General features: G+C 34.2%; 1 protein-coding gene and 1 long non-coding RNA gene across 4 annotated transcripts in view; one reads left to right on the top strand and one right to left on the bottom strand.

Moving 5' to 3' along the window:
- LOC141486424 (uncharacterized) overlaps positions 1-22,899 on the bottom strand; it is a 186,191-nt gene that overhangs the window by 33,539 nt on the left and 129,753 nt on the right. The gene's annotated exons all lie outside the window — the stretch shown is intronic.
- LOC111503282 (uncharacterized) overlaps positions 13,937-22,899 on the top strand; it is a 142,664-nt gene continuing 133,701 nt past the window's right edge. For both annotated transcript variants that reach the window (XM_023157553.2, XM_023157551.2), the window contains exon 1: positions 13,937-14,075. In XM_023157553.2, the coding sequence (XP_023013321.1) occupies positions 14,042-14,075 (34 nt within the window). In that variant the 5' untranslated portion in view covers positions 13,937-14,041. The remainder of the gene's footprint in view (positions 14,076-22,899) is intronic.

Raw genomic sequence — 22,899 nt, 5'->3', positions numbered from 1 at the left:
TTCCGGTAATTAAAAAAAAAAAAACAGAATTACATGACTTCGTTTTAGCCTTAAATTTGACCAATATACTGTCTATCTGAGGGGCAGTGACGTAGGTATTGAGGTTGTGTGCGATATCTGTTATTGTTAAATGTCCAAAAAGCCTACATTACAATAAATTTAATCTTTTACGCAAAATTCTTTTTAAAATCTACTTTTTCTGGTTTTTATATATTCTCTGGGAAGGCATTTGTTCACTTTGGTTCTCCGAGAAAAGGGGGTCTTCACGAACAATTATCTCAGTCTGTTCCACATCTCATTATTGTTATCACTCATTTCAGTTAATCATTCTGTACGCGACAGAGAGAGAGAGAGGGAGAGAGAGAGGAGTACAAATAATTGAAACTGAAACTGTGAATAGCAATAACAAAATTCCTGCATTCACACTGAAAAATAACTTAATTTTGAAATAGAAACGAATATTATTAACAATAAACACAATATCAAGAGTATACAAATTTGGTATATTGTGATTAGGGATTTTCCTCTTCAATTTCAAATTTTAAAATCTGTTTACAATCGCAGGAATGTTGAAAAAAATATTGACCAGTGGCGTACTAAGAACTAGGAGGAAGGTTCTCTCGGTAAAAAACGTTAGTGACGACTTTCTTTTCAATTCACTAATATATTGTTTTCACCATGCTAACGGAACTAATACAAAGTTTGTTCATCCACATAGTACATGATTTTCGGTGACGTATTTGGTGATCAATAAATATTTTAATGATGGATTGGTCGGGAAGAGGATTAGACAAATCGTGAAAAGAAAAAAAACATACTTATCAAAATATAAAGGTTTGCAGAGTTGAAAATGGTCACTACATAAAATTTTAGTGCAAGCAATTATTGTGCGAAGCTATAGAGCAGCTATAATCACTTGACTGTCAAATTACTGAACCTATTTCTGAGTTATTTCATTATCATAAAGCTAAAATATCGAGAAGTAACAGAAGGATACTTTTTTTCAAGTTATTCCTAAGGGATCGTGATCTACGCGGGTGAATTAGTTACATTCTGTATTTAAAAATTTAAAAAAGACTTCGTCTGTGGGAAAAACAATTGAATATAAATAAATTCCTTAACAAAGGAAGTTATGATAAAACTTGAGCAGCCACGACTAAAATTACCCAAATTTATTCAATTTGTAAGCCGTGAACTCGAACTGTCGTCTCACGATAAAATTATATTTCAAATTGCACCCGGGCGTAACCGGAGTGGGTCCTAGTAGATGGGTTTAGGTCTGAGAAGAACTTTTCACCAGCAGAAAGCAAAGCAGAAAATAAATTTTAAAAAATCCAGAAGGACACGCCATAATTTTTTTATAATTAATACATTAGAAATTTCTCAACCTAAAAAATTGCATTTTTCGGCCCACGAAAGCATATGAATGATAAATTCGTGAATATATTTATTTTTGTGATAAACTACATTATGTTTTGAAATTGAAAAATTCTCATCTTTGTCTTATCTTTATTATTTGTGACTGGATCAAAGAATATCAATAAACCGCATAGAAAATTGTTTGTCTGACGCTCGTCAGTTTATTGAGAAAAGCAGTTATGATTTACTAAGAGATTTTAATAATGAAAGTATATTCGAAAAAAAAAGATGTTTGATTATGAATGCAAGGATCAACGTATTATATAGTCTGCCAAAAGCCGGTATGAGCAAATTTTTTTAATACCATGATTGATTCTGTAATAAGCACTGTGGATTCGAAATTTATATCAACACTTTAACGATTTTGATTTTCTCTAACAAGTCTTGAACAAATTGAAAAAAAATCCAGAAGAGCAAATACTGAAAAACTGTTGAGATTCACACACAGTCCTGTAAGTAGGTGAGAGCAATGACTTTTATCCTTACGAATGATTCCAAATTCATCCATCAAAAACATAATTATATGCTTCAATATATTTTAGAGGATGGTTAGAAAGAAATTTAGTCAATTTATCTGTAAATACTGCTTCCGCTGAAAAAAGCTTTTCAAAATTAAAACAATAAAGTTGAAAGTTTGACTTGTGTATCTGTATATCTGTGCGTCTTTATGTGGCACTGTAGCTCCTATGATAGTTGACCGATTTTGATGCGGTTTTTTATTTAATAGTTAATTTTGTCGGGGTGATTTTTAGATATGTTTCATGAAAATCGCTCGAGCTGTTCAAATGTTACCAGTTCGTTTTCAAGAATATGAAGAGAAATTATGCATTCAATAATGGTTTAAAATACATCCATTTGACTAATTGAAATAAAACTTCGATATTTTTAAGAGTATGTACAATAACATTTCATTTTTGACTTGATGCTGGAACCAGAACAGTCTGCCAAGGACCAATTCCTCATTTCAAAGGTATCAATGAGTATATAGCCGCAGTGCCAGTGACTATGACTGGAATTTTGATACGGCGACCTATACATGATGTTTTCTATTGATTCAAAGTTGTTTTTTTAATTTTGTTGTTTGATGTTCCAAAAAAGTTCATTCACGAACTTGGATCCGATAGGTAGATTATGTTCAGGATTCCTGAGGAAGTTATTGCATATATAGTAAAACACGTGTTGCGGTTTTGTAAACTGTCCACAGCAATGAAAAACCTAGATACTATTCCCTTCATAACTAATAGTTCATGAGCAGATTTGTATTGGAACCAAAAGAGAAGTTAGATTACTTGAATTCAACTTCGGTATCTAGCAATTTGAATTTTCCAGCATACGAAACATCTCAACAATCTCAACTTGAGGTTGAAATTCATAATTAGGATATAAAATTTACTTATTGTGAAATATGAAATGCTCATAGTTTATTAGATTTTTTTGAGTAGACTGATATCAAGTTTTCTTAACTTTTTCGCTTTGTATAGATACCATGCAAAAGCTGATAATCATACTTGTAACATTGTGACGTGTGTATATTAATTTTCAATCACTTTTAGTTCTGAAAGAGATTGTAACCTTTTTAAATTTACATAATTACTATGACATAACTTTGTTTATAAGTTACTTTTGAAATAGTGGAACTAAATTAGTGCAAACTAAATTCCCAAATTTATATAACAGAAACATTTCTATTCACACTTTTCTAGTATTTTAAATGAATTTAAATTATCTATTAAATGCCGATAAACTCAACTTTTAGTGCAAAAATACAAACCGCCCTTCAATTAGTTTCAGAAGCCTTATAGTAGGTAATTGAAACTGTTGGGCTTTCTTATATGGTTGGTGAATGTATGTAATTTTATCCCTGATAACAATTTTCACAAATATTTCTTCCTCGGTAGGAAGCTACGGTATTAGCGAAATGCAGTCCATTCATGCTATCTTATTTTGATTTTGGGATAATTCTTATACTGAAATGTAAAATATTTTAAGGAACCTTCAAGATTTATTTCTGAGAATTATCCTTTATGGTATACTGTATATTATTAATCTTCTACAAACAATTGTACTACTTTCCAAAGATGACTCACTCTGAAGCAATAAACCCTTAATTTCTTAGAATTTTTCTTACCTGAAGTTTTATTTCTAGTAAACATGTTTTGAAATTGGGATTATAGAAATAATAGGTGGAATAGGTGTGTTGTTCATTCGACTTAAAAACTTTTACTTGGAATTACCTTCTATAAGTCCCTAATTTTCCAAAACCTGCAGAAATGTTTAAATATTTCTCGGATTAACAGTTTTTATCTAACTTTCTAGTCAAATGCTTATGATAACCAGAAATAAATTGGTTTTGGTTCACTTTGGCCTACTGCAGCTCGGTCTACAATAATAATAATAATAATAAAGTTGATTTCAATCAATCTATACAATTCATGTAACCTATTACTAATACATTACTGAGAAAAAAATAAACAGGGCACCACGGAAGAAACTTCAAAAGAGTTTCTTGTGTGTGGTGTAATCAATCTATTGAAAATGGAGCTGAATATACAAAATTAGTTCAATTCATTCGTGGTGATGTAAACATAAAACAAGTCTGGCATAATATTGAATCAATTCGTACATAGACAGTTGAATAGAGAAAAGAAAAAAGAAAATAGACGAATAACATTGAACGGAAAAAAATTTAAGCTGTCAATGTTGAAAATAGGTGGCATAAGTTAACAGGCAACTGTTGTGTTGTTTCAATTTTACTGAATTTTACTGGTTGATGTTTTCACGTAATTTATCATAATTACAGTTTTCCAACTAGTTTTAAATCTGTTTTTTAAATTTATTTTCATTTCTCATGGTTTTTACCCTATCTGGTACCAAATTCCTAATTTTCGCGCCCATGTATCTACAATGCCTTTGACCGACTAATTTTTTACAGCTTAGTATCAAGGTGATATGTTCTTTGTTCCTAGTACTATATGGGTGTTGAAGTTTATTCAGTGATTTTTTTGCCTCATGAATTTTGGAAATTATTTTCAAGTAAAATAACTGTTTGATATAAAAAACCCCATAAATAATTTTCAAGATATGTTTTTGTATATTACGTTCAGACTGTTAAGGTGTTTATCGTTCACATCGATCCATGCTATAAATCCATAGTAAATTGTTTTCAACTGAGGGATTTCGAGAATTTCCTTCAATAATTTGAAACGTGATAGAAATCTGTTAAATGTGACATATGTAGATCCCATTTCATATATGTCGATCTAGACCAAATTAACCAAATTGAAAACCAACACAGTAATAGCTATGGAGTTATGAATTTATTTGAAACTTACCTATTATTCGCGACTTCATTCGTATGAACTTCAGTTTTAGGGTTTTCTCAGATCTTCTAACAGCAGAAAGTTACCATGAATTTGCCAATCTCCGATTTACAAACTATACGTATAGTTAACAAAAGTTTCAGTTAACATGTTCATCATATTTTTTTTCAACAAATGCTTGACGTGATTAGTCAAAGTTACATAATTTTTGAAGCTATAACTTCTTATGGGACGGTAAATCGCTTCGTTACCTAACGCATATCGGCACCAGTTTGTCTGGCTTCTTTTTCTCTCATGCATACGTCAGTGAAAGGCAGGCTCCTCCTCTCTCGTCGGACAGACGATCATTGTCAAGTGTGCGTTAGATATGTACTGATGACAGTATTATAAAAATCTAACCAGCAATCAAAAGATTCCAAGCCAAGTTAGGTATTTCACGACGTTTAGTTTGTTAGTATCCACAATCGTCTTTGGGTGGTAACTGGACTTATTCCTCCGAGGTTTGACTATTTATAGGTCACTCGAGTGCTTTAACCTATCCCTTCTTCCCTCTCTCCGCTCAATCAGTTTTAGCGGGAGTTAACCGTTTGACGGGAATTGGTCGTATTCCGCTTGATTATAGGTTTCCATATATTGCGTATCTCTACGATAGCTTGGCTAAATTCGGCTTCTTTGAATTTTCTCCTAAACCAGTGTTTCTCCTTGTGGATGATTTCAGCTTGAGCCCACTTGATGTTATGTTGATGATTCCAAACATGTTCTGCTACTCCTGATTTGCTGGTTTCTCCTCGGTGTGTGTGTTTCTTGTGCTCGGCAATGCGAACTTTCAATGGCCTCTTAGTTTCACCGATGTATGATGTTCCGCACTCGCAGGGTATCCGGTAAATGCAATTCTTGAAATCGCAGTCCGCGTTTGGTGGCTTAGTTTTTGTGAGGCTGCTACAGATAGTGTTCCCAGATCTGAAGCAGGTTCTGGACCCAATTCGTCTTATCCTTTGCAACAATCCTCTGATGTAGGGAAGTACAAGTACTAGTTGTGGGGGCTTTAGATTAGTTTAAGTTATCACTTCTGTCGGGCGTCCCGAGACGCACACGTTTTTTCATTTATGAATCGATTGAAATAAACAAACTTTACCACAATGCATTAGTGAAAATCGCGCCCGAATCGGTTGAGCCATTTTTGAAATTAGCACTCACAAACGCACAACCAAAATTCTGAAAATCATTGTTTTGGGTTCCGTTGCGCTGATAAAGAGCCCTAATAATAGTTTTTTTCAAATATTTTCCATGTACAGTAGTTGCGTGCTCATATACTAGAATTTAGCATTTCTTGTAATTGCTGTTTTTGTCCGTTGGAAAATAAATAAAATGACTATCTATCTAGATGCTGTATATGGCCCGTTTATTGAAATATGAGAAGTTCACAGTTCAGAGATTTCAAAATACAGGTGTCCGATTTATATCTGGCCTTCGTAGAAGATATCATGTATCATTTCATTTATTCGGATTTGTAGTAATTTCATTATTAGTACGTCAATTAAAACTTTTGGTATTATTATGGAGCTGAAAACTCCACAACCAAAATCGACTTGCTCTGATGGTCGAGAAGAATTGCATCAGGCTTATTACCTATTATGGGCCTGAGGGTGGGGAATGAATAGCTCCAATAAATTCGGCACTTTTCATACCCACGGACACGGGTTCAATATCTCTAGGAGCGTAGGACAACAACATTGACCCATCAATACTATAAAAGTGCTCTAGATGGTAATGAAGGCCTCTTCGGGCTGAGGCAGCATATGCTGTACATGCTGACAGCAAATGCATTAGGGTGTCAGGAACCTCTATACCCATCACGCGACTGCGGTAGATTGAGTTGTTGAAGACACCATCCTGGCAGTCCATGATGAACCCATCAGTTACTGACTTCAACCCACTCGACCTGAGGAAAGCGAAGAAGACCTCATGCATTGGCTTATCTTAGTATTGGCTCAGGAATGACGTGCTCTATGCGACTTTTATATGGGCCTTTAGCTAGACGGGTTCCAACTTGGTGACGGCGTTGTGATCACCTCGTTCAGTGTCGAAAACTGAACCAAGTTCATCAGACGCTCGGGCAGCTGCCCTGAAAGAGAAATGCCCCAATTATTTTTCTCTTATGGTCGCGGATCATGCAGAGAAGAGGATCCGAACGTCTGATGACTTCACAAGTTCCATCCAGTACCGTTCTGTTATGTAGACACTTCAATCTCAACATTCCAGGATCTCACTATTGTCGGAGGAAATGCGAACGTGGAACGGACGATTGGGATGCAAACTCTAATGGAGATGCATGATATTTCGGTTCTATACGTCAACTTGACACAGCTTCTCTCGGGCCCATTTCATTACTCCAAACGAGTAGAGTAAGATTGTAACGACAAGCATATTCATAGCAGCGACTCTGTTCTTCCCCAACAGTTCCGATGATCAGATCTGTCGGAGTTTGTGCTGATACTTGCCGCGGAGAGAGTTCTTCACTGCTGTTAGTAGCGGCGTTGTACCCTGAGGTAAGTAAAGGTTACTTTGGCTTCCAGATAGTACAGGATGTTCTATCTACGAGTTGCACATTCTCTTCGTAGTCTCGCACTGTCCTCTCTTGAGATGGAGGGTTGCACATTTGTCAATCTCGAATTTCATGCCGACAGCATGCGTGTACTCTACCACCACTCTCAAGGACTAATGGAGATCATTGCTTCCAAAGGCATGAAGTTTAAGATCATCCTTATAAAACAAATGGGTGAACTTATGCCTCGGGTTTCCGGGGGTGCCACAGTTATACCCTCGAGTACTTCTAAGTGCAACGAATAATGGCAATAGTAAGATGCAGAAGAGAAGGGGACCGAGGGAATCGTTCTGAAATACACCCCTTCTGAAAGTGACCTACCCTGTTTGGACTCTAGCCTAACGAAATGTTATGATGTAGCGAGTCCACTAGAGTGGTATCAGTTGTTCAAATCATCTCACTATTTGGTCGGGTACCGCAAGGCATCCGAGCAAATGCAAGATAAGCTCATGCCATGTTGATAATGCCAAATTGAATTCATTCGATGTAAAGAATCTTGTTTCCTAGTATTCCTCCGAATGAAACGATTACTCTTGTAGATAATTTATTGGACGAAAGGTATATAAATCCGGTAGTGAAGAAGGAAATGTTACTTGCTTACGGTTTCTTTGTCAATTCAATGAAATATTTTACTCATCCTGCAAAGGTCCTATAATGGGAAACCCATGGATGGTTTGGAGAGAAAAATAGACAGTAACCCACTTGCAAGAAGTTTCGTGTATTGGTATAGATATGTGGATGATATTCTGGTATGTTTCACAGGAACGAACAGACAGTTGACTAAGTCTTTGAATTTCATCAGTTCTCTCCACCCTTCTATCACATTCACCATGGAGATGGAAAAGGACGACTCTATAAATTTTTTGGACTTAACAATGAGAAAAGTTAACACCAAACATGATTTTTCATTTTATTATAAACCAGCAAATATAGATATTATCATTCATAATTCGTCCACCCACCCGTATCAGCACAAACTAGCAGCTTTCAACAGTATCATCCATAGACTGATAAATATGCCCTTGTCAGAGGCGAATTTCAATAAAGAACCCAACGTAATAAAACAAATAGCCATCAACAATGCAGTCTAATACATTCTTCATTATTGAAAAAGTTATACAGCCAAGCTTTGAAGGAAGTTTACTCAATTCGAAAAGAAGAGGATAAAAGTTAGAGAACCTCTACTTAGGCCAACCCACTACAAATATTTCAGATTTTCTGCACAACAAAGGTCTGAATATTGATTTCGAAATCAACGATAACTGCACATTAAGAATAACAGAGATAAAAGTTTAGTTCCAGAAGAATCGGAAGTGTATAAATTATAATGTGGGTCATGTTCGGTGTTTTATATAGGTCAAACTGGAAGAACGTTCAAAACCCGCATAAAGGAACACAAAAATAGTTTCCAGGATGGAAAAATAAATTCCACATATGCCACTTATTTAATCACAGAGGGATATGCGTTCAATCATGAATTCAAGCCCCTCCATTTCCAGAAGAAAGAAAGAAACTTAACCTGTTGAATAGTATGGATATGAACAAATTCAAACACTCTCAATATATTATGAACGATCAAACTGAATTGAATAATTCGCCATAATTGAATCTGTTTATTTCCAGGTAAAACTAGTTAAGTATATTTACGGAACATTCAAAAAATGTATTTATATAGTCATATCTGACCTTTTCTACTCCTCTCTTCGACACTCTCTGCTAAAATATCCGTTTGAATACTTGGTCAATTGCGGTGAGTATTCGTATGTATAAGAAGTTCGCAAAAAGCTTTTAACACGAATTTAAGATGTTATCGGTGTGAAATTCTTAGGAATCGACAAATCTCCACTTTTGGGAAGGATAATACCAATCTGGAATCGGCTGCTCTCCGTCCAACCATAAATTGAAAACTCCGACCAAACAGCGGTGATTGCTTGGTAATTTTTTTCACACGTATGTGTTCAGCACATCTGGGCCTGGAGCAGCAAAGTTCTTAGAACCCAAGAGGGCTTTTCGAACGTCATTGGCGGTTTTTGGGCTACGCAGTTTATTGAGAATTGGCTGCCGAGTTCTCTGCCAAAGGCTTCGAACTTCGCTAGGGCTGGGTTTGGCTGTGGGTACTCAAAGGTGTCCTTCCAGAAGGATTCCACGAAAAAAATTTAAAAAATTTGAAACATTATAAGTATCTCGCAACCTACTTGTTATTAAATTTTCAAGAAATTTATGATTATTTAACAGAAAAAAGATACACTCATAAACTTTCATTTATAAATACCTTGCATAACAGTTGTTCATTTTTTTATCATATACAAATTTTATATAGAATAGTTTGTCCTATGAGGTCAAACTTTACGCCATTTCCATTCATTTATAATTGAATCTATATATTTTTTCAATACCTAAAACCCAACCTAAATTTTTTGACTGGTCCTTGCCTGTTGAGTTTTTCAATTAGACACGTAGGTATACTGAACGAATATCAAAACAACTTGTTTGTTCAGAATACTCTGTTCTTTCACAATAACCAACAAATGACAAATGACTACTGAGATTTATGGTAATCATCGGTGAGCATTCTATACCCAAACCCATTGACCATAAGCTTCCAGAGATGTGGTACTTGTAACTCGCATAAAGAGATCAATATCTCTAATCTTTGTTGAACATTGTAAACAGATTGTAATTTCATTGTTGATTTATTACATTACTCATCCAAGTAAACTTGAAGTTGAAAACATGCAGAAGAGAATGGTGTCTGCTATTGATAAGAAGTAAATTGAGAGATAATGACTTTATTTTCGTATTTGCAGTCACAATTTTTCTTATACATATTTGTTTAACGATATAACGGTGGAATATATCCAATGTGTATCGATTGTAACATTGAATATTCCGTAATTGGATATTAAGTTATTTTATTTGTACAGGAATGTTGGTTTTCACGGATGGCGTCAATGTTTTGATTGGCTTCCGGGTTTTGCCGTGGTCTTCTTTGGTTGAAATCCAAACGTTTCAACTGCAACTGCGGCAGTCATCTTCAGTGGAGTGGTCGAAGTATTCTTCTTTCAACTGACAGTTGACACGCCAAGAAGAGTACTTAGACGTGTCAACTGACAGTTGACTGACAGTTGACACATTAACAAGAGTAGGTACTTCCACCATGTCCCGAGAATGCCAACTTGGTCAGCGAAACGCAGTGTGGAAAGTGTTTTCAATAGAAACATTTAATACTTTGATGAGACGTCAATTTCATGAGTTATGGTCTGAGCAATTGAACAAATGACAGTTTTTTAATCATTGTAATCATTTATATTTCATATTTTACATTTCAAGTGTTGTTTTTTCAACGATATCAGTTTTGCGAAATAGGAAAATATACTTTTTGAAGATTTCTTGTCCGACTTCGGAAGGACTACAGAGTGGATGACAGTTATGTTAAATAATTTGATCATCAATTTCAAGGAAAATACTGATTATATCCATAATCAACCGGAGTCACAAACATTCAAATATTCGTTGTAACATCTATATTTTGTCATATTCTTTTACACAAACTCAACTCTTCATATTCACAAGACATAACAAATCAACGGAAGATGCAATAATCTATGTAACGAATAATATCTACTACTGGTTGAATGAAAACTTCATCGACGTTATAGAAGATCTTTATATGAACGATAACTCTCAAAAGTAGAAACTACTGCGACCTTAGAATTAACGTGGTCTTACATTTTGAAGTGCGATTCCTAGCACGGATTGGACGATAGGAAGTGAAAATCGATCGTAGGCCTCGCGGCTTGAACCACCGATTCACACGGTGGTCGATTGAGTATGTGTGTATAGAAAGATTTTAGCAAACTATGAAATATGGTAGGTACACCCCAAGGTACAGTTTTGAGTCCACTATTTTTCAATGCTCATCATAAGCCAGCTCTTTCTCGATAAGATGTGAGTATAGATCATATTATGGGGATACTCCTACTTGGAAAGTAGAACTATCGTCAAAGTATAAAAAATAGTGGGAAAATATAAAAATAACTGAAAGTTGATTTAGTGAGATTGTCAATCCAGGAGAGAATAAAATTTATACCCCTTTACTGCTGCATTTGTTATGACTATATTTTTAGGTCAGAAAAAGTGAATCGAAAACAAAAATATTTTTGAAATTGTTACAAATTTTGAATGAATTTATTAACCTGTTCAAATATTATGTTTCAGGACATTACTCAGAATTTTTGAATGAATCAGCTGATATGAAAATCCATCGTAAATGTATTCAACAACCTCAAATTCAAACAGTTCACAAAACTGCAACTCCTGTTTCACTGTACAATATACCCAAAAACGTTTTTTGAAATACTTTTTTTTGTAGAGGAGTGATTGTTTCTTGCAATTTTTGGTATTCAACCTCCCATAATTTGAAAATCTGCTGAACTATGTAAAGGGTAAACTAAAAACTTCACCTTAAAAAATTACTGCATAATATAGACCTGAAAAGTTATTGCATACAGAGTGTTTCCTTCTACAGTTGGATTGGTTTTATTAGCCTAAGATGATGTGAAGTGACATACTGTTGTAAAGTGACTGGGCAATAAGTTTATGTTGAATAAAATCTGGTCGCAACGGATTTTTGAGGTCACAGGTCACATGTAGTGACACTGAGTATACTTTCATAACACTTTTTTCATTGTTGAATGAAATTTTTGACATATACTCGTTGAATTATGGAAGAAATGTTGTAAAATGTAATAAAACCCATAATTCAAATAAAAATTTAGGTTTCTACTAAAAGGTTATAGTGATCACTAACACTCGAGAAACGACTTAAACCCGTAGAAAAATGCTCAACTTGCAACATAAATCTAATGTACAAACAATGTCAAAAATAAAAAAATCTAAAATCTGTATACTTAATTGACCACAACGAATATTAAACAGTGTATTCCTGTGAGGTATATCATCTTCTACTACTTACAAACAAATGAGTGAGAACGAGTTGTAGACAATTTGTTTCGGATACCTTATCGTAATCTAATCTGAGAGACTGTTTTTTATTACACGTAGTACTACACTCTGATTAGATAAATTCATTCATGTGGAGGTCTCTTTTCTCGCTCCTATTATCACTACCCAGGTGCTGGCTTTTATCAAATGATGATTTCAGACCAGCACAATAACCCGAAATAATCTGAGAAATTTCTGCAAAACAACCTGTCAGATTTTAATATACAGGGTGAACCACTGAAAACGTACCGCAACATACATTAATGACTCGTCCTCGCAGGTTATCCAATCAGTTAAATTGAGTGCAATGCGTTTCCACAAAATTCTGGAGGACTTGAGTCGGGTAATCGAAGAGACCTCTTAAATGCAACACTTCCTCCTATTTAACCACCTCTAAACATTTTTTGAATAATGTGGAGGAGCCACATTTGTTGAAGCTTCATTTTTTCTTCAACGCGTGCAGGATCGTGATATTAGTAAGAGCAAGCTGGGTACAGAGCCTCTTGGAAGTAATACAGAAACAATTCGCCTAATTCAATTGCCAAACCCAGAAGGAAATTTTCCCATGCGTACACATGATTGAAAATTAAGTAATACTCTACTTCATAAATAAAAAATGTGATTGTGAAAAGAATTTAGACTATTCCAGTTGGGATAGAGTACCTAGTTATTATGAAGTGATAGCGAAAAATCGACTTTTTGTTTCGGAGACATTCTGGAAAAAACCTAAATTCGGTTTTTAGCTGTATTTTATTTATTCGTAGAGATATTCTTTATATACAGTCTGGTTGAAAACTTCAGACATCACCAGAAGATGGCAAATGAGACTTTGCTGAAACGTTGTGAAAATGATACCTACGAGAATAAAAAACACAGAACACAAGGATTATTTTATGACGTTCCGGCAAAGTCTCATATACCATCTCCTGGTGATGTCTAAGTCCTAACTCCAGACATTACCAGAAGATAACAAATGAGACTTTGCCGAAACGTCGTGAAAATTATCCTTGTAAGGATCAAAAACATATAACAAGAATTTTGAAAAGATTTGTTTTGTTTCTATTGACTATAAGATCTTGAAAAACGGAATATGAAATATAATATATTATATATAATAATTAAGTCGGTGGCGAATTTCATGTAATTTTTCCTGTCCCATAATTGCTTTCCTACAAACAGGACGCATACGTGCACTGGACTAAATTCTGACAATACCGATTCTGAGTACTTATGCCATGAAAACTTATCACTTGTTACGTGCTGAACTAGTTTTGCATGTCTACTAGAACCTGTGACCAGGCAAGCGAGCAGATAAAATTCCTCGGGCCAATCTGCGACGTCGTTTCGGAGACGCTAATTACCTAACCTAACACGTTATATAAGCAGCCGCCTGTAACGGACTAGTCCAAAAATAAAATAATAAAACTCACTCATCCAAAATAGCCAACCGAATTAATAGCCAAGAGAACTAAGATGGACACGGCCGTCACGAATAAAATCGAGGCGTTTCCCCCCACCACCGGTTACAGCAGAGTGTCGCCCCCCCTTGCAGGGCGCCTTAAGTCGTCGCTGCTCAGAACACACTAAACTTCTGATCTCTCTCCAACTTTCCACAAGACTGTTCTGTGCTGTGTGCGTGTATGTAAAAGTTCATTCGTTACGTTCAGTTGATAGTGTTTGATAACACGGCGATATGACAACCAAACCAGATTATCAGCGAACATACGGTGAGTGATAAAATTTTATATATACATAGATTACTTTGTTGCTTGTTTGCGTTCAAGTTCGTTTGGCGATGCGCTTTTTTCACGGACACCACAATTTTGCGTAGGGGCGATTTTTCGTTTTTTTTTTTCACGGGCTTGACACGTCTCTGGAGGTTACGAATGACGTGCGCAAATGTTTAGCATTGGCGGTTTGTTTTAAAATATGGAGGCTGGCCGGAATTTTCCGTGTTTTTCAGTTTTTCACGATATGAAACAAAAATTTATATATATTGTGGTTAAATACTGGATAAAACTTTTTCAAAAATATTTGGGAAAAATCCATATATCAAAAGCTCTATAACGTCAGTCTTTCTTGTCCTCTGTCTACTCTCTATCTATGAGTAGGTACCTAAAATCAGAGAAAAACGTTACATTCAGATAGTTAAGCAGATTAACACACATTTTATTTTCTGTCTTTCGGCATCTTTCAGGTGACAAAAAATCTTGAAGTTCCATTAATTTCGTAATAGATTGTAGCAAAATCTCACAAATTCAAGAGAAACAAATTATTGAATATCTAGATCATGAAATAGATAAATAGATCTTTAGTCAGATCATTATCAATTTATGTATACTAAAATACAAATCTAACATTAAAACAAAGTCGCCAAATCATGTTAGTTAAAGTCAAGGACCAATTTTCATGATTTTTGATTCTTTGGATTTGTTTCCGTCCGAAGTGGCAGAATAAATATGAAGTTAGGTCGCAAACCTATATAAGTTACACCATTTATATCCCAAGTATGACTTAATCAATGTTCATGATTTTTGATATGCCCGAAATAGCAGAATTACTATTGAAACATTTGAAACATGAGAAAAAAATCAATGATTCAAAGAACTGACGACGTGCGATTTTTTAGGTTATGGCAGTTGTCATGGTGCGCGCAGACATTTGAGGTTATGCAAAATGAGAAATGAAACTTTCTATGTTTTTTATCACTTTTATAGAAAAGTAAGGTAATAAACAAAGAAAGTTTCATTTCTCATTTTTCATGATGATCTCCTTCCACGTACTAACGGCTATATCAATCAATTTATTATAATTGAGGGTATGACATTTGTAATTATGGGCGCATGAATATTTGTTATGTTTTAATAGAAGCAAAGCCAGCCATATTCGTTAAGTTTTCGAATCTATCCCAACAAAGGCATAATGAAATCAGACTGCGGAATATTGAGAATCGATCCACTGTGGATGAAGAAGAAATCAAACGAAAGGAGCGCCGCGTTTAGTATTGCCACGTTTACAGTAGATTTGTTTTTGGTATTGAGTAACTGTTCTTCAATTTCAGAGTTGAAACCTACCTACTGATTTAATTTTTATAATAATCATTAATATATATGAATAAATGTGTGTAGTATATATAGGTACTTGGAATATATTTTCCACTGTTTGCTCATGAACATGATGGCAACACTGGCCGAGTTAATGTGGCCCGACTTGATGCTTCACAAACACAATACAAAAGAAATAGCTCAACTAGTAACTCAACAAAACACAACAACTATAGGGCGGTACGAAGTTCACCTGATCAGCTAGTATGTATACAGGGTGTAACATAAGTAAGTTAAAATATTCAAGTGACGTATTCCTGAGACAATTTTAAGAAAAAAAGTCTATATGAACTTGTGTCCGAAAATTCTTCGTTTCGGAGATACGGGGTGTTGAAATAGAATTTTTTTGTTCGCTTTTTGAAAATAACTCTTGCAAAAAATAAGATATTTGCATGAAATTCGGTACCCGGGTTTTTTTTGACGTGGGACATCATAATTTTTTATTAATTTTCATGTAACATCTAGAGGGCGCTGCGTACGCTGTCATTATTTATTTAAAATTGCCCTAACTTTTTTGACAGTGAACTTTTGGTACTTTTCATGAAATAACCTAATTCCCATTCCTTTTCCAAATAAAAAAGGTACACTTCCTCAACAACGCTGGATAACGTTGATAAACGTTATATATAATTGAATACAATTCAAGAATAAAATGAAAATTCGTGGTCCTAGCACTCTTTCTTGAGGCACTTCTGTATCGATACTGATATCTGTTGATGGAAATGTTTCAAGACGAACATTTTGTTTTCGATTATGCAAGAAACCATTTATCCATTCAAGTATTTTATCACTAATACCGAATCGAGATAATATCGTAAGTAGGTAAACTTTGTCTATGAACCATTTCAAAAGCTCAGTTAGGATTCAAGATTGTTAACAGAATCAATGGCACACATGTCTAAATTCTGATTGATTGATTGATAATTCTGATAACCAATTGTTCATTCACTCAATTCAAGTAGTTTTTCTAATGGTGGAATTGGTGGAAATTGACTAGCTTCAATTCTACAGGCTGAGTCAACAAGATTCCCTCGGTCCATTGCTATCATGTAAAACAATTTTCCGAATTGCTCAATTTTTTTTTCGTAGTCATATCGATAAATACTGTCTTTTAAAATTATTTTCTCGCATACTGGGTGATTCAGCCAAGCGTGGCCAACCAAAATTGTTTTTCTTTAAATAGAACACCCAGTATACGAATACGTCATTCGATTACATATTTTTTTTAGTTCTCTAAGGAATTTTTGTTTTCAAATTTCCATTGCGGCATTGCCAAGTTATTCCAGAAAAACCTATTTTGTAGACAATATTTTTTTAATTCACCACCCGCAGGTCTATAGCAATTAAGTGGATTTTTTTCAGGAATAGTTAGTCAATATCACTATGATAATTTCGAGGATCTCAACTTTCAGAAACAATATATAGGGTGCTCGGAAAAATCGGTCAAGTTTCATTCAATTTCAAACATACATAATTCAACCTTTTTCAAATGGAACACCCTGTGTTTTTTCATCTGTATGAAATGTTTCAAATATTTCACTATATTTTTTATTGATATTGGTATAACAATACAAACTTCAGAAATCGATACAGTATATAATATTATCACGAGTCTAAAAAATGTCTTACCATTTTTGCCAGTATTTTCTGAATAGAAACATCAAAGTAATAACAATAACAAGTAATTGGTATGAAACTCATAATAATACCGTAATCAAAAAATCTTCTTATAACTGTTTTAGATAGCAAGCCTTTGAGCTTTTTCAAATTGTTTACCTATATACAGGGTACCTAGTAAAAATTTGAAGAATTAAATTCGTTCAAAATAAAATATTTCATATTGCCCACTCGAATTCCGTTTGAAAAAGTATTTTCGAAAAAAAAGGATCGTATGGGTAGATGTTATGTTCAGATGTTATGTGGGAAATGATCAAATCAATCGCCTTCAATTTCAATGAAAATTCAGATGAGTGATGAGTACTTTTGTTTGTATGGAACTGTAAAATTCATTTATCCCAAAACTTAGGCAGTGTCCTTTGGCGGAAATTGATTTTATTACTACTGAAATATATGGTTGGAGTTAGGGAAAAGTGAGTAACACTGTATATTTATTGTTTTTTATATCAACACTCTTTTTAAATCTAATACTTTTATTTAAGCAATATGTCATATGTCTTATGTTGACGAATATTAATATTTGTATTTTGATTTCTACTCCTTTCCATGGTATCTACAGTTTTTTTGTTGTTATATATAATATTATATAGGATACTACAAATGTTGATATATTTGAAAGAGTAATTTCATTCATATTCTTCTAAACCAGGCATATTTTATAATTATTATTCTACAGTTTTATGGCAGTATATTATTTATATATTTTATCATAATAATATAACATATGAATTATCAGTTTCACACTATATAGGCTTCTTTGGCCGGTGTCAACAAATCATTTGATGTTTTTGGATTTCTGCATGTAGAGTGGACATTATCAATGGGGATGCGGCAATGGACAAAATGATCTACCTTGCTGAATTACGCAAAGTGAATCATGTTTGACATATAGATTTGTATACATGATTTATATTGTTATGTTGTTATAATTTAATCTATTTTAATTCAATGATATATCTCTCATTTAAGATATTCCTCAGAATGAATCTTATTTAAAAATATTCCTTTTATAAGGCATAGAAAACGAATAATGGCCATTACGCCCGAGTGATCACCACAAAATTCATTCTCACGAGTAATGTCTACATTTCTTGTTCGTTGAATAATATACTATTACTGCACCCCTCAAAAAATAGTTCTTTCTTATTCATCTAGTGATAGAATTTTGCATTTTTCATGTGAACTTTGAAACATTTCAACAACTTCGAAAAACTGAAAACGTGTTGTTGAATATTTGCTTCGTATGTTGAACCATATATTGCAGGATGAACTTTCGTTCATGTTAAACTATAAAGAATAATGATATATGATAATGAAATAAGTAGGTAGTACTTAGAGGGTACTTAGTTATTTCAATAAAACCTGCTATCTATATACTAATGTACGAAATGACACTACAATCATATTTTATGGATATATGAATAATTATTCATGAAGTACGGCCAGTATAGGTCTTGAAATTGGAATCTGCAATGACATTCGTTCAACTGATTATTTTTCATTTGAATGAGTTTTTTGTACAAATATCTGCTGCATTTGCACCAAGACGATGTACTATTATTGTACGGGTATTTCACACTGGTTTTGTGAAATCTATGTTCATTTATATTATATGGTGAGTCATCTGAAATAAACGAGAACTGCCAAAAAATCATACAAAAAAAAATCTGTAACAAAGTGAACGCTTTCAAAATAAAGGAAATCCAACACAAAATAATTGGATATACACTTTTTCCTTCCCTCCACCGTTATATAAAAATATTATTATTACTAACGTTTCTTGAAATAAAATTATATGCCCATAGAAATGAATTGAAACGAGTCGATGAAAAATACAATAAACTTCTATAAAATCCTTTTTCATTAGCCATTGTTCATGAATAAGTACCATTCATGTTTACTCGTGTTGATTCTATTTGGTTCAATGACCTTGAAATTAATAGACCACCCTGTATTTGTTATTGTCTAGAAGTTGTTATTGTTTGATAATATACTTGTTTTGACCACTGCCACCTAGTTGTAATTTGGTATTTTCTGGCAACTCATACAAAAAGGAAAATCAAGACAAACATTTCAATAGAATTTTTTAACTTCACCGATGAGGTCACAGGGTATAACTTCAGAAAAGCCATTTGAAATTATACAGAAAATGAAGTATGAGCAAAAAATTGCTCTGATGATATCTAAAAGCAATATTTCAGGAATTTTGTGATTTCTCAATCAAAACACTGTTCAATATAAACAATCAGCAATCAGATATACTACATAAGAAATTCAATATGAAATTTTGATATACACGAATAGCGAGAACAATATTTGCTGAACAGATAACATTTGAATTGAAACATATAAATAATAACATTGGAGCTTTGATGAATAAATAATTCTGGTGAATTTTGAAATTTTGGTGAATGCGACACAAATAAAAATTTGAAACTTATATATGCATGTAGGCTTGAGATTAAAGAAACCGAATGTATATCTCAAAGTGGCCACTTTGTTACCTTCTTCTTTACTGGCCTGAAGCAGGGGGCGTCATCCTGCCGGGTGAAGGGTCAACCCGTGGTGATAAGAGTTCTTCTATCCTTCTAAACCAAGACCTCATCCTGAGGTTTGCCTATCCATGATGAAAGGGTGTATGACTCTGATCCTACTCAGTGTCGCTAACAGAACATTCGAACATTTTCGTCGTAGAAAGTCTTGTTACGTAAATGCGGAACTCTGCCGTAATGATGCACAGTCTTTCTCTTCATGGACCATGAAGTAACCAAAGAATCAGACCCTAAGAGGGACATCGACTTCAACTGTCCTCCAATTCTCGATCTTCTCAACGTACTTAAAAAACTAGGTGGAGCAGCAATAAAGCGATTTATCGTGTTCTCAGGAGCAGGATATTTTATGAACCTGCTTCGAACCGAAGTCTTCAGCAGTAGAAGCAGAATTTACATTAGAACAGGAAATAAACTACCCCTGAGTAGCTCAGCAGAAGCTCAAAGGATGACTTGAATTGTTGATTTTGTTAACAAACCTAAGAGGCTAGGTGGAGCAGCAAGAAAGCGAATCATCGTGTTCTCAAGAGTAGGTTATTTTATGAACCTGGCGGAGCAGCAAGAAAGCAATTTGTCGTGTTCTCAAGAACAGAATATCTTATGAACCTGCTTCGAACCAAATTATTGAACAGTAGAAGTAGGATCTACATTAGAGGAGAAAACAAACAGTAGATCAGCAAACGCTCAAACGATGATTCAATTCTTCATCTTGTTAACAAATCTAAGAGGCTGAGTAGAGCAGCGAGAAAGCGATTATTTATTGTGTTTTCAGAAGCAGACTATCTTAAGAACCTGCTTCGAACCGAAATCTTCAACAGTAAAATCAGAATTTACATCAGGAGAGGAAATAAACTACCCCTGAGTAGCTTAGCAGACGCTTGAAGGATGACTTGAATTGTTGATCTCATTAACAAACCTGAAAGGCTTGGTGGAGCAGCAAGAAAGCGAGTCATCGTGTTCTCAAGAGTAGGTTATCATTACGAACCTGATGGAGCAGCAAGGAAGTAATTTATCGTGTTCTCAAGAACAGGATATGTTATGAATCTGCTTCGAACCAAATTTTTGAGCAGTAGAAATAGGATCTACATTAGGGGAGAAAACAAACTCTTCTTGAGTAGCTCAGCAAACGTTCAAACGATGACTTCAATTCTTGATCTTGTTAACAGATCTGAGAGGCTAAGAGGAGCAGTGAGAAAGCGATTTATCATGTTCACAGGAGCCTCGAACAAAATTCTCAAATTTTTGAGCATTAGAAGCAGAATCTACATTAGGAGAGGAAACAAACATCCGTGAGTAGCTCAGAAAACGCCCAAACGATGAATCACTCAAACCAGAGGTGAAAAAATCCTGGTATCGTCAGGTGTAACTGATTTACAGATGGCCTCCTATAGAAAGGTTGCGATCATCAAGTTGAGAATCTTGCACAAAGGAAATACGTTGGAAATATATATAAACCTATTTAATGGAAGGATTCATTTTCTGACTGAGCCTTGCCAAGCTTTTGATTCTCTCTATGAACTTTCTTCAGGGCTCAAATTTATTAAGTTTTGTTTTTTTTTCGATAAGTAAAATCACTTAAAGTAAAGTTGATTACCGAACAATAAATTAAAAAAGATGTATAACATGGATTTTTCAACTTAGACCCCATTAATCCATTCTTCTGAATATTTTTCTAGTCCATATAGTGTAATAATATTTTTCTAGGTATAACACATTATCACATTTGTGACGAACGTTTCGCTGTGCAGTGTGTATGTTTAATAACAAATAATTGGTGGAGGAACGTTATCTATCAGGTACTCTTTTAGGTATATTCAAAACATTTTGTTTTCTATTTGTTCAAAGAAATAAATATATATTATGTATTTGAGATCTTACAAAAATATTATCAAATGTAATTTCAAAAACTATAACTCTGAATGAAACAAATTATTAGTAATTTTTTCAATTTTTCTTTTATTTATAAATATTCTTTGAGAATATGATTCGTAAAGGCGATGATATCTTCCCCTTACGAAACGCCATCTATGAGATCGACAGAGAACTCAATCCTCGAATATCAAAGATAAAAGATGCTTTTCAAGGCGGCCAAGCTATGACGTTGACCACCGACAAGATGCGACCCCACATCAGTTACTGCAGCTTTCACTGCAAGGCAACTAGCTGAAATCAAAACCCAATCACAACTCATTTATGATTCAACACCAGATAGCGCTGTTTTGAGCCGCCATAGGTCTCATTACATGCTATAGATGGCGTCTTCGTAAGGGAAGATGTCGACGACTTTACCTACTCAAGAGGCTTGTCCTTTGAGGATACTTGAGAAAGGTAATGCATTTGTGGTTCAGTCTAGTACAGAGGATGCCTATGGTGGGTCGAACTAGAGCCCAATCAACAAATGGGCTCTGGTTTTCAGCATCATGATTCTACTTTCAAAATACGAATCAAATATGTAACTTCCCAGTGCCATCGAATCTTCAATATCTTTTCTAAAGAAATCGCAGTGATCTAGGTAACAATGAAACTGTAAAGAAAGAATTTTGATTCATTTTCTTAGTCATCTGAAAAAAAAAATTAAATATTTTATGGCTATATATTATTTATTATGATAGGAAGGGGGCACTTATGAGACTGAATTGTAAAATTATGTTTGAATGATAAACTTAGTAATATGTTTTGATTCCTGAAAACGTCAAATCACTCGTTTTCGCGAAACGTTGAAATTTCATTTCAGAAATGCTGTGTTTCATTATTTTTGGCATATATTGTTGTATTATACATTAGACTCATGCTTTTGAAAAAAGTTATGACTGATACCATTAGTAAGATTTTATTGGTTTTTTTTTATTTTTATACTTATATTCTCATATGGTTTTCATGCAGGATATATATGAAATATAGACAGCACAATCACTGAAGCTTAATATAATAATGAAAGGAAAATCACATCTACATAAATTGACAAGCAACTCTTTAGTACCGGTTTATGAACAGAAAACAAAAATAATCGAGATAAGTGATTTCCAATAAAAAAAAACGTGTGCGTCTCGGGACGCCCGACAGAAATGACAACTTCAACTAATCTAAGTTGAACTATTTGATATTGAAATTGTTTAACTTGATAAAAGCTCAGGTTATTACTTGAATTTTATGTACATTGTTATTAAAAAGTTAAAAAAAACTAAAGTGCACTGCTTTGATATACCTTACGTGACGCTTTT

Source organism: Leptinotarsa decemlineata, unplaced genomic scaffold (genome assembly GCF_025532065.1).
Source record: "Leptinotarsa decemlineata unplaced genomic scaffold, Ldec_3_MD MMD2_tig00026354_RagTag_RagTag, whole genome shotgun sequence".
NCBI lineage: Eukaryota > Metazoa > Arthropoda > Insecta > Coleoptera > Chrysomelidae > Leptinotarsa > Leptinotarsa decemlineata.
This window is presented reverse-complemented; position numbering and strand designations above follow the sequence as displayed.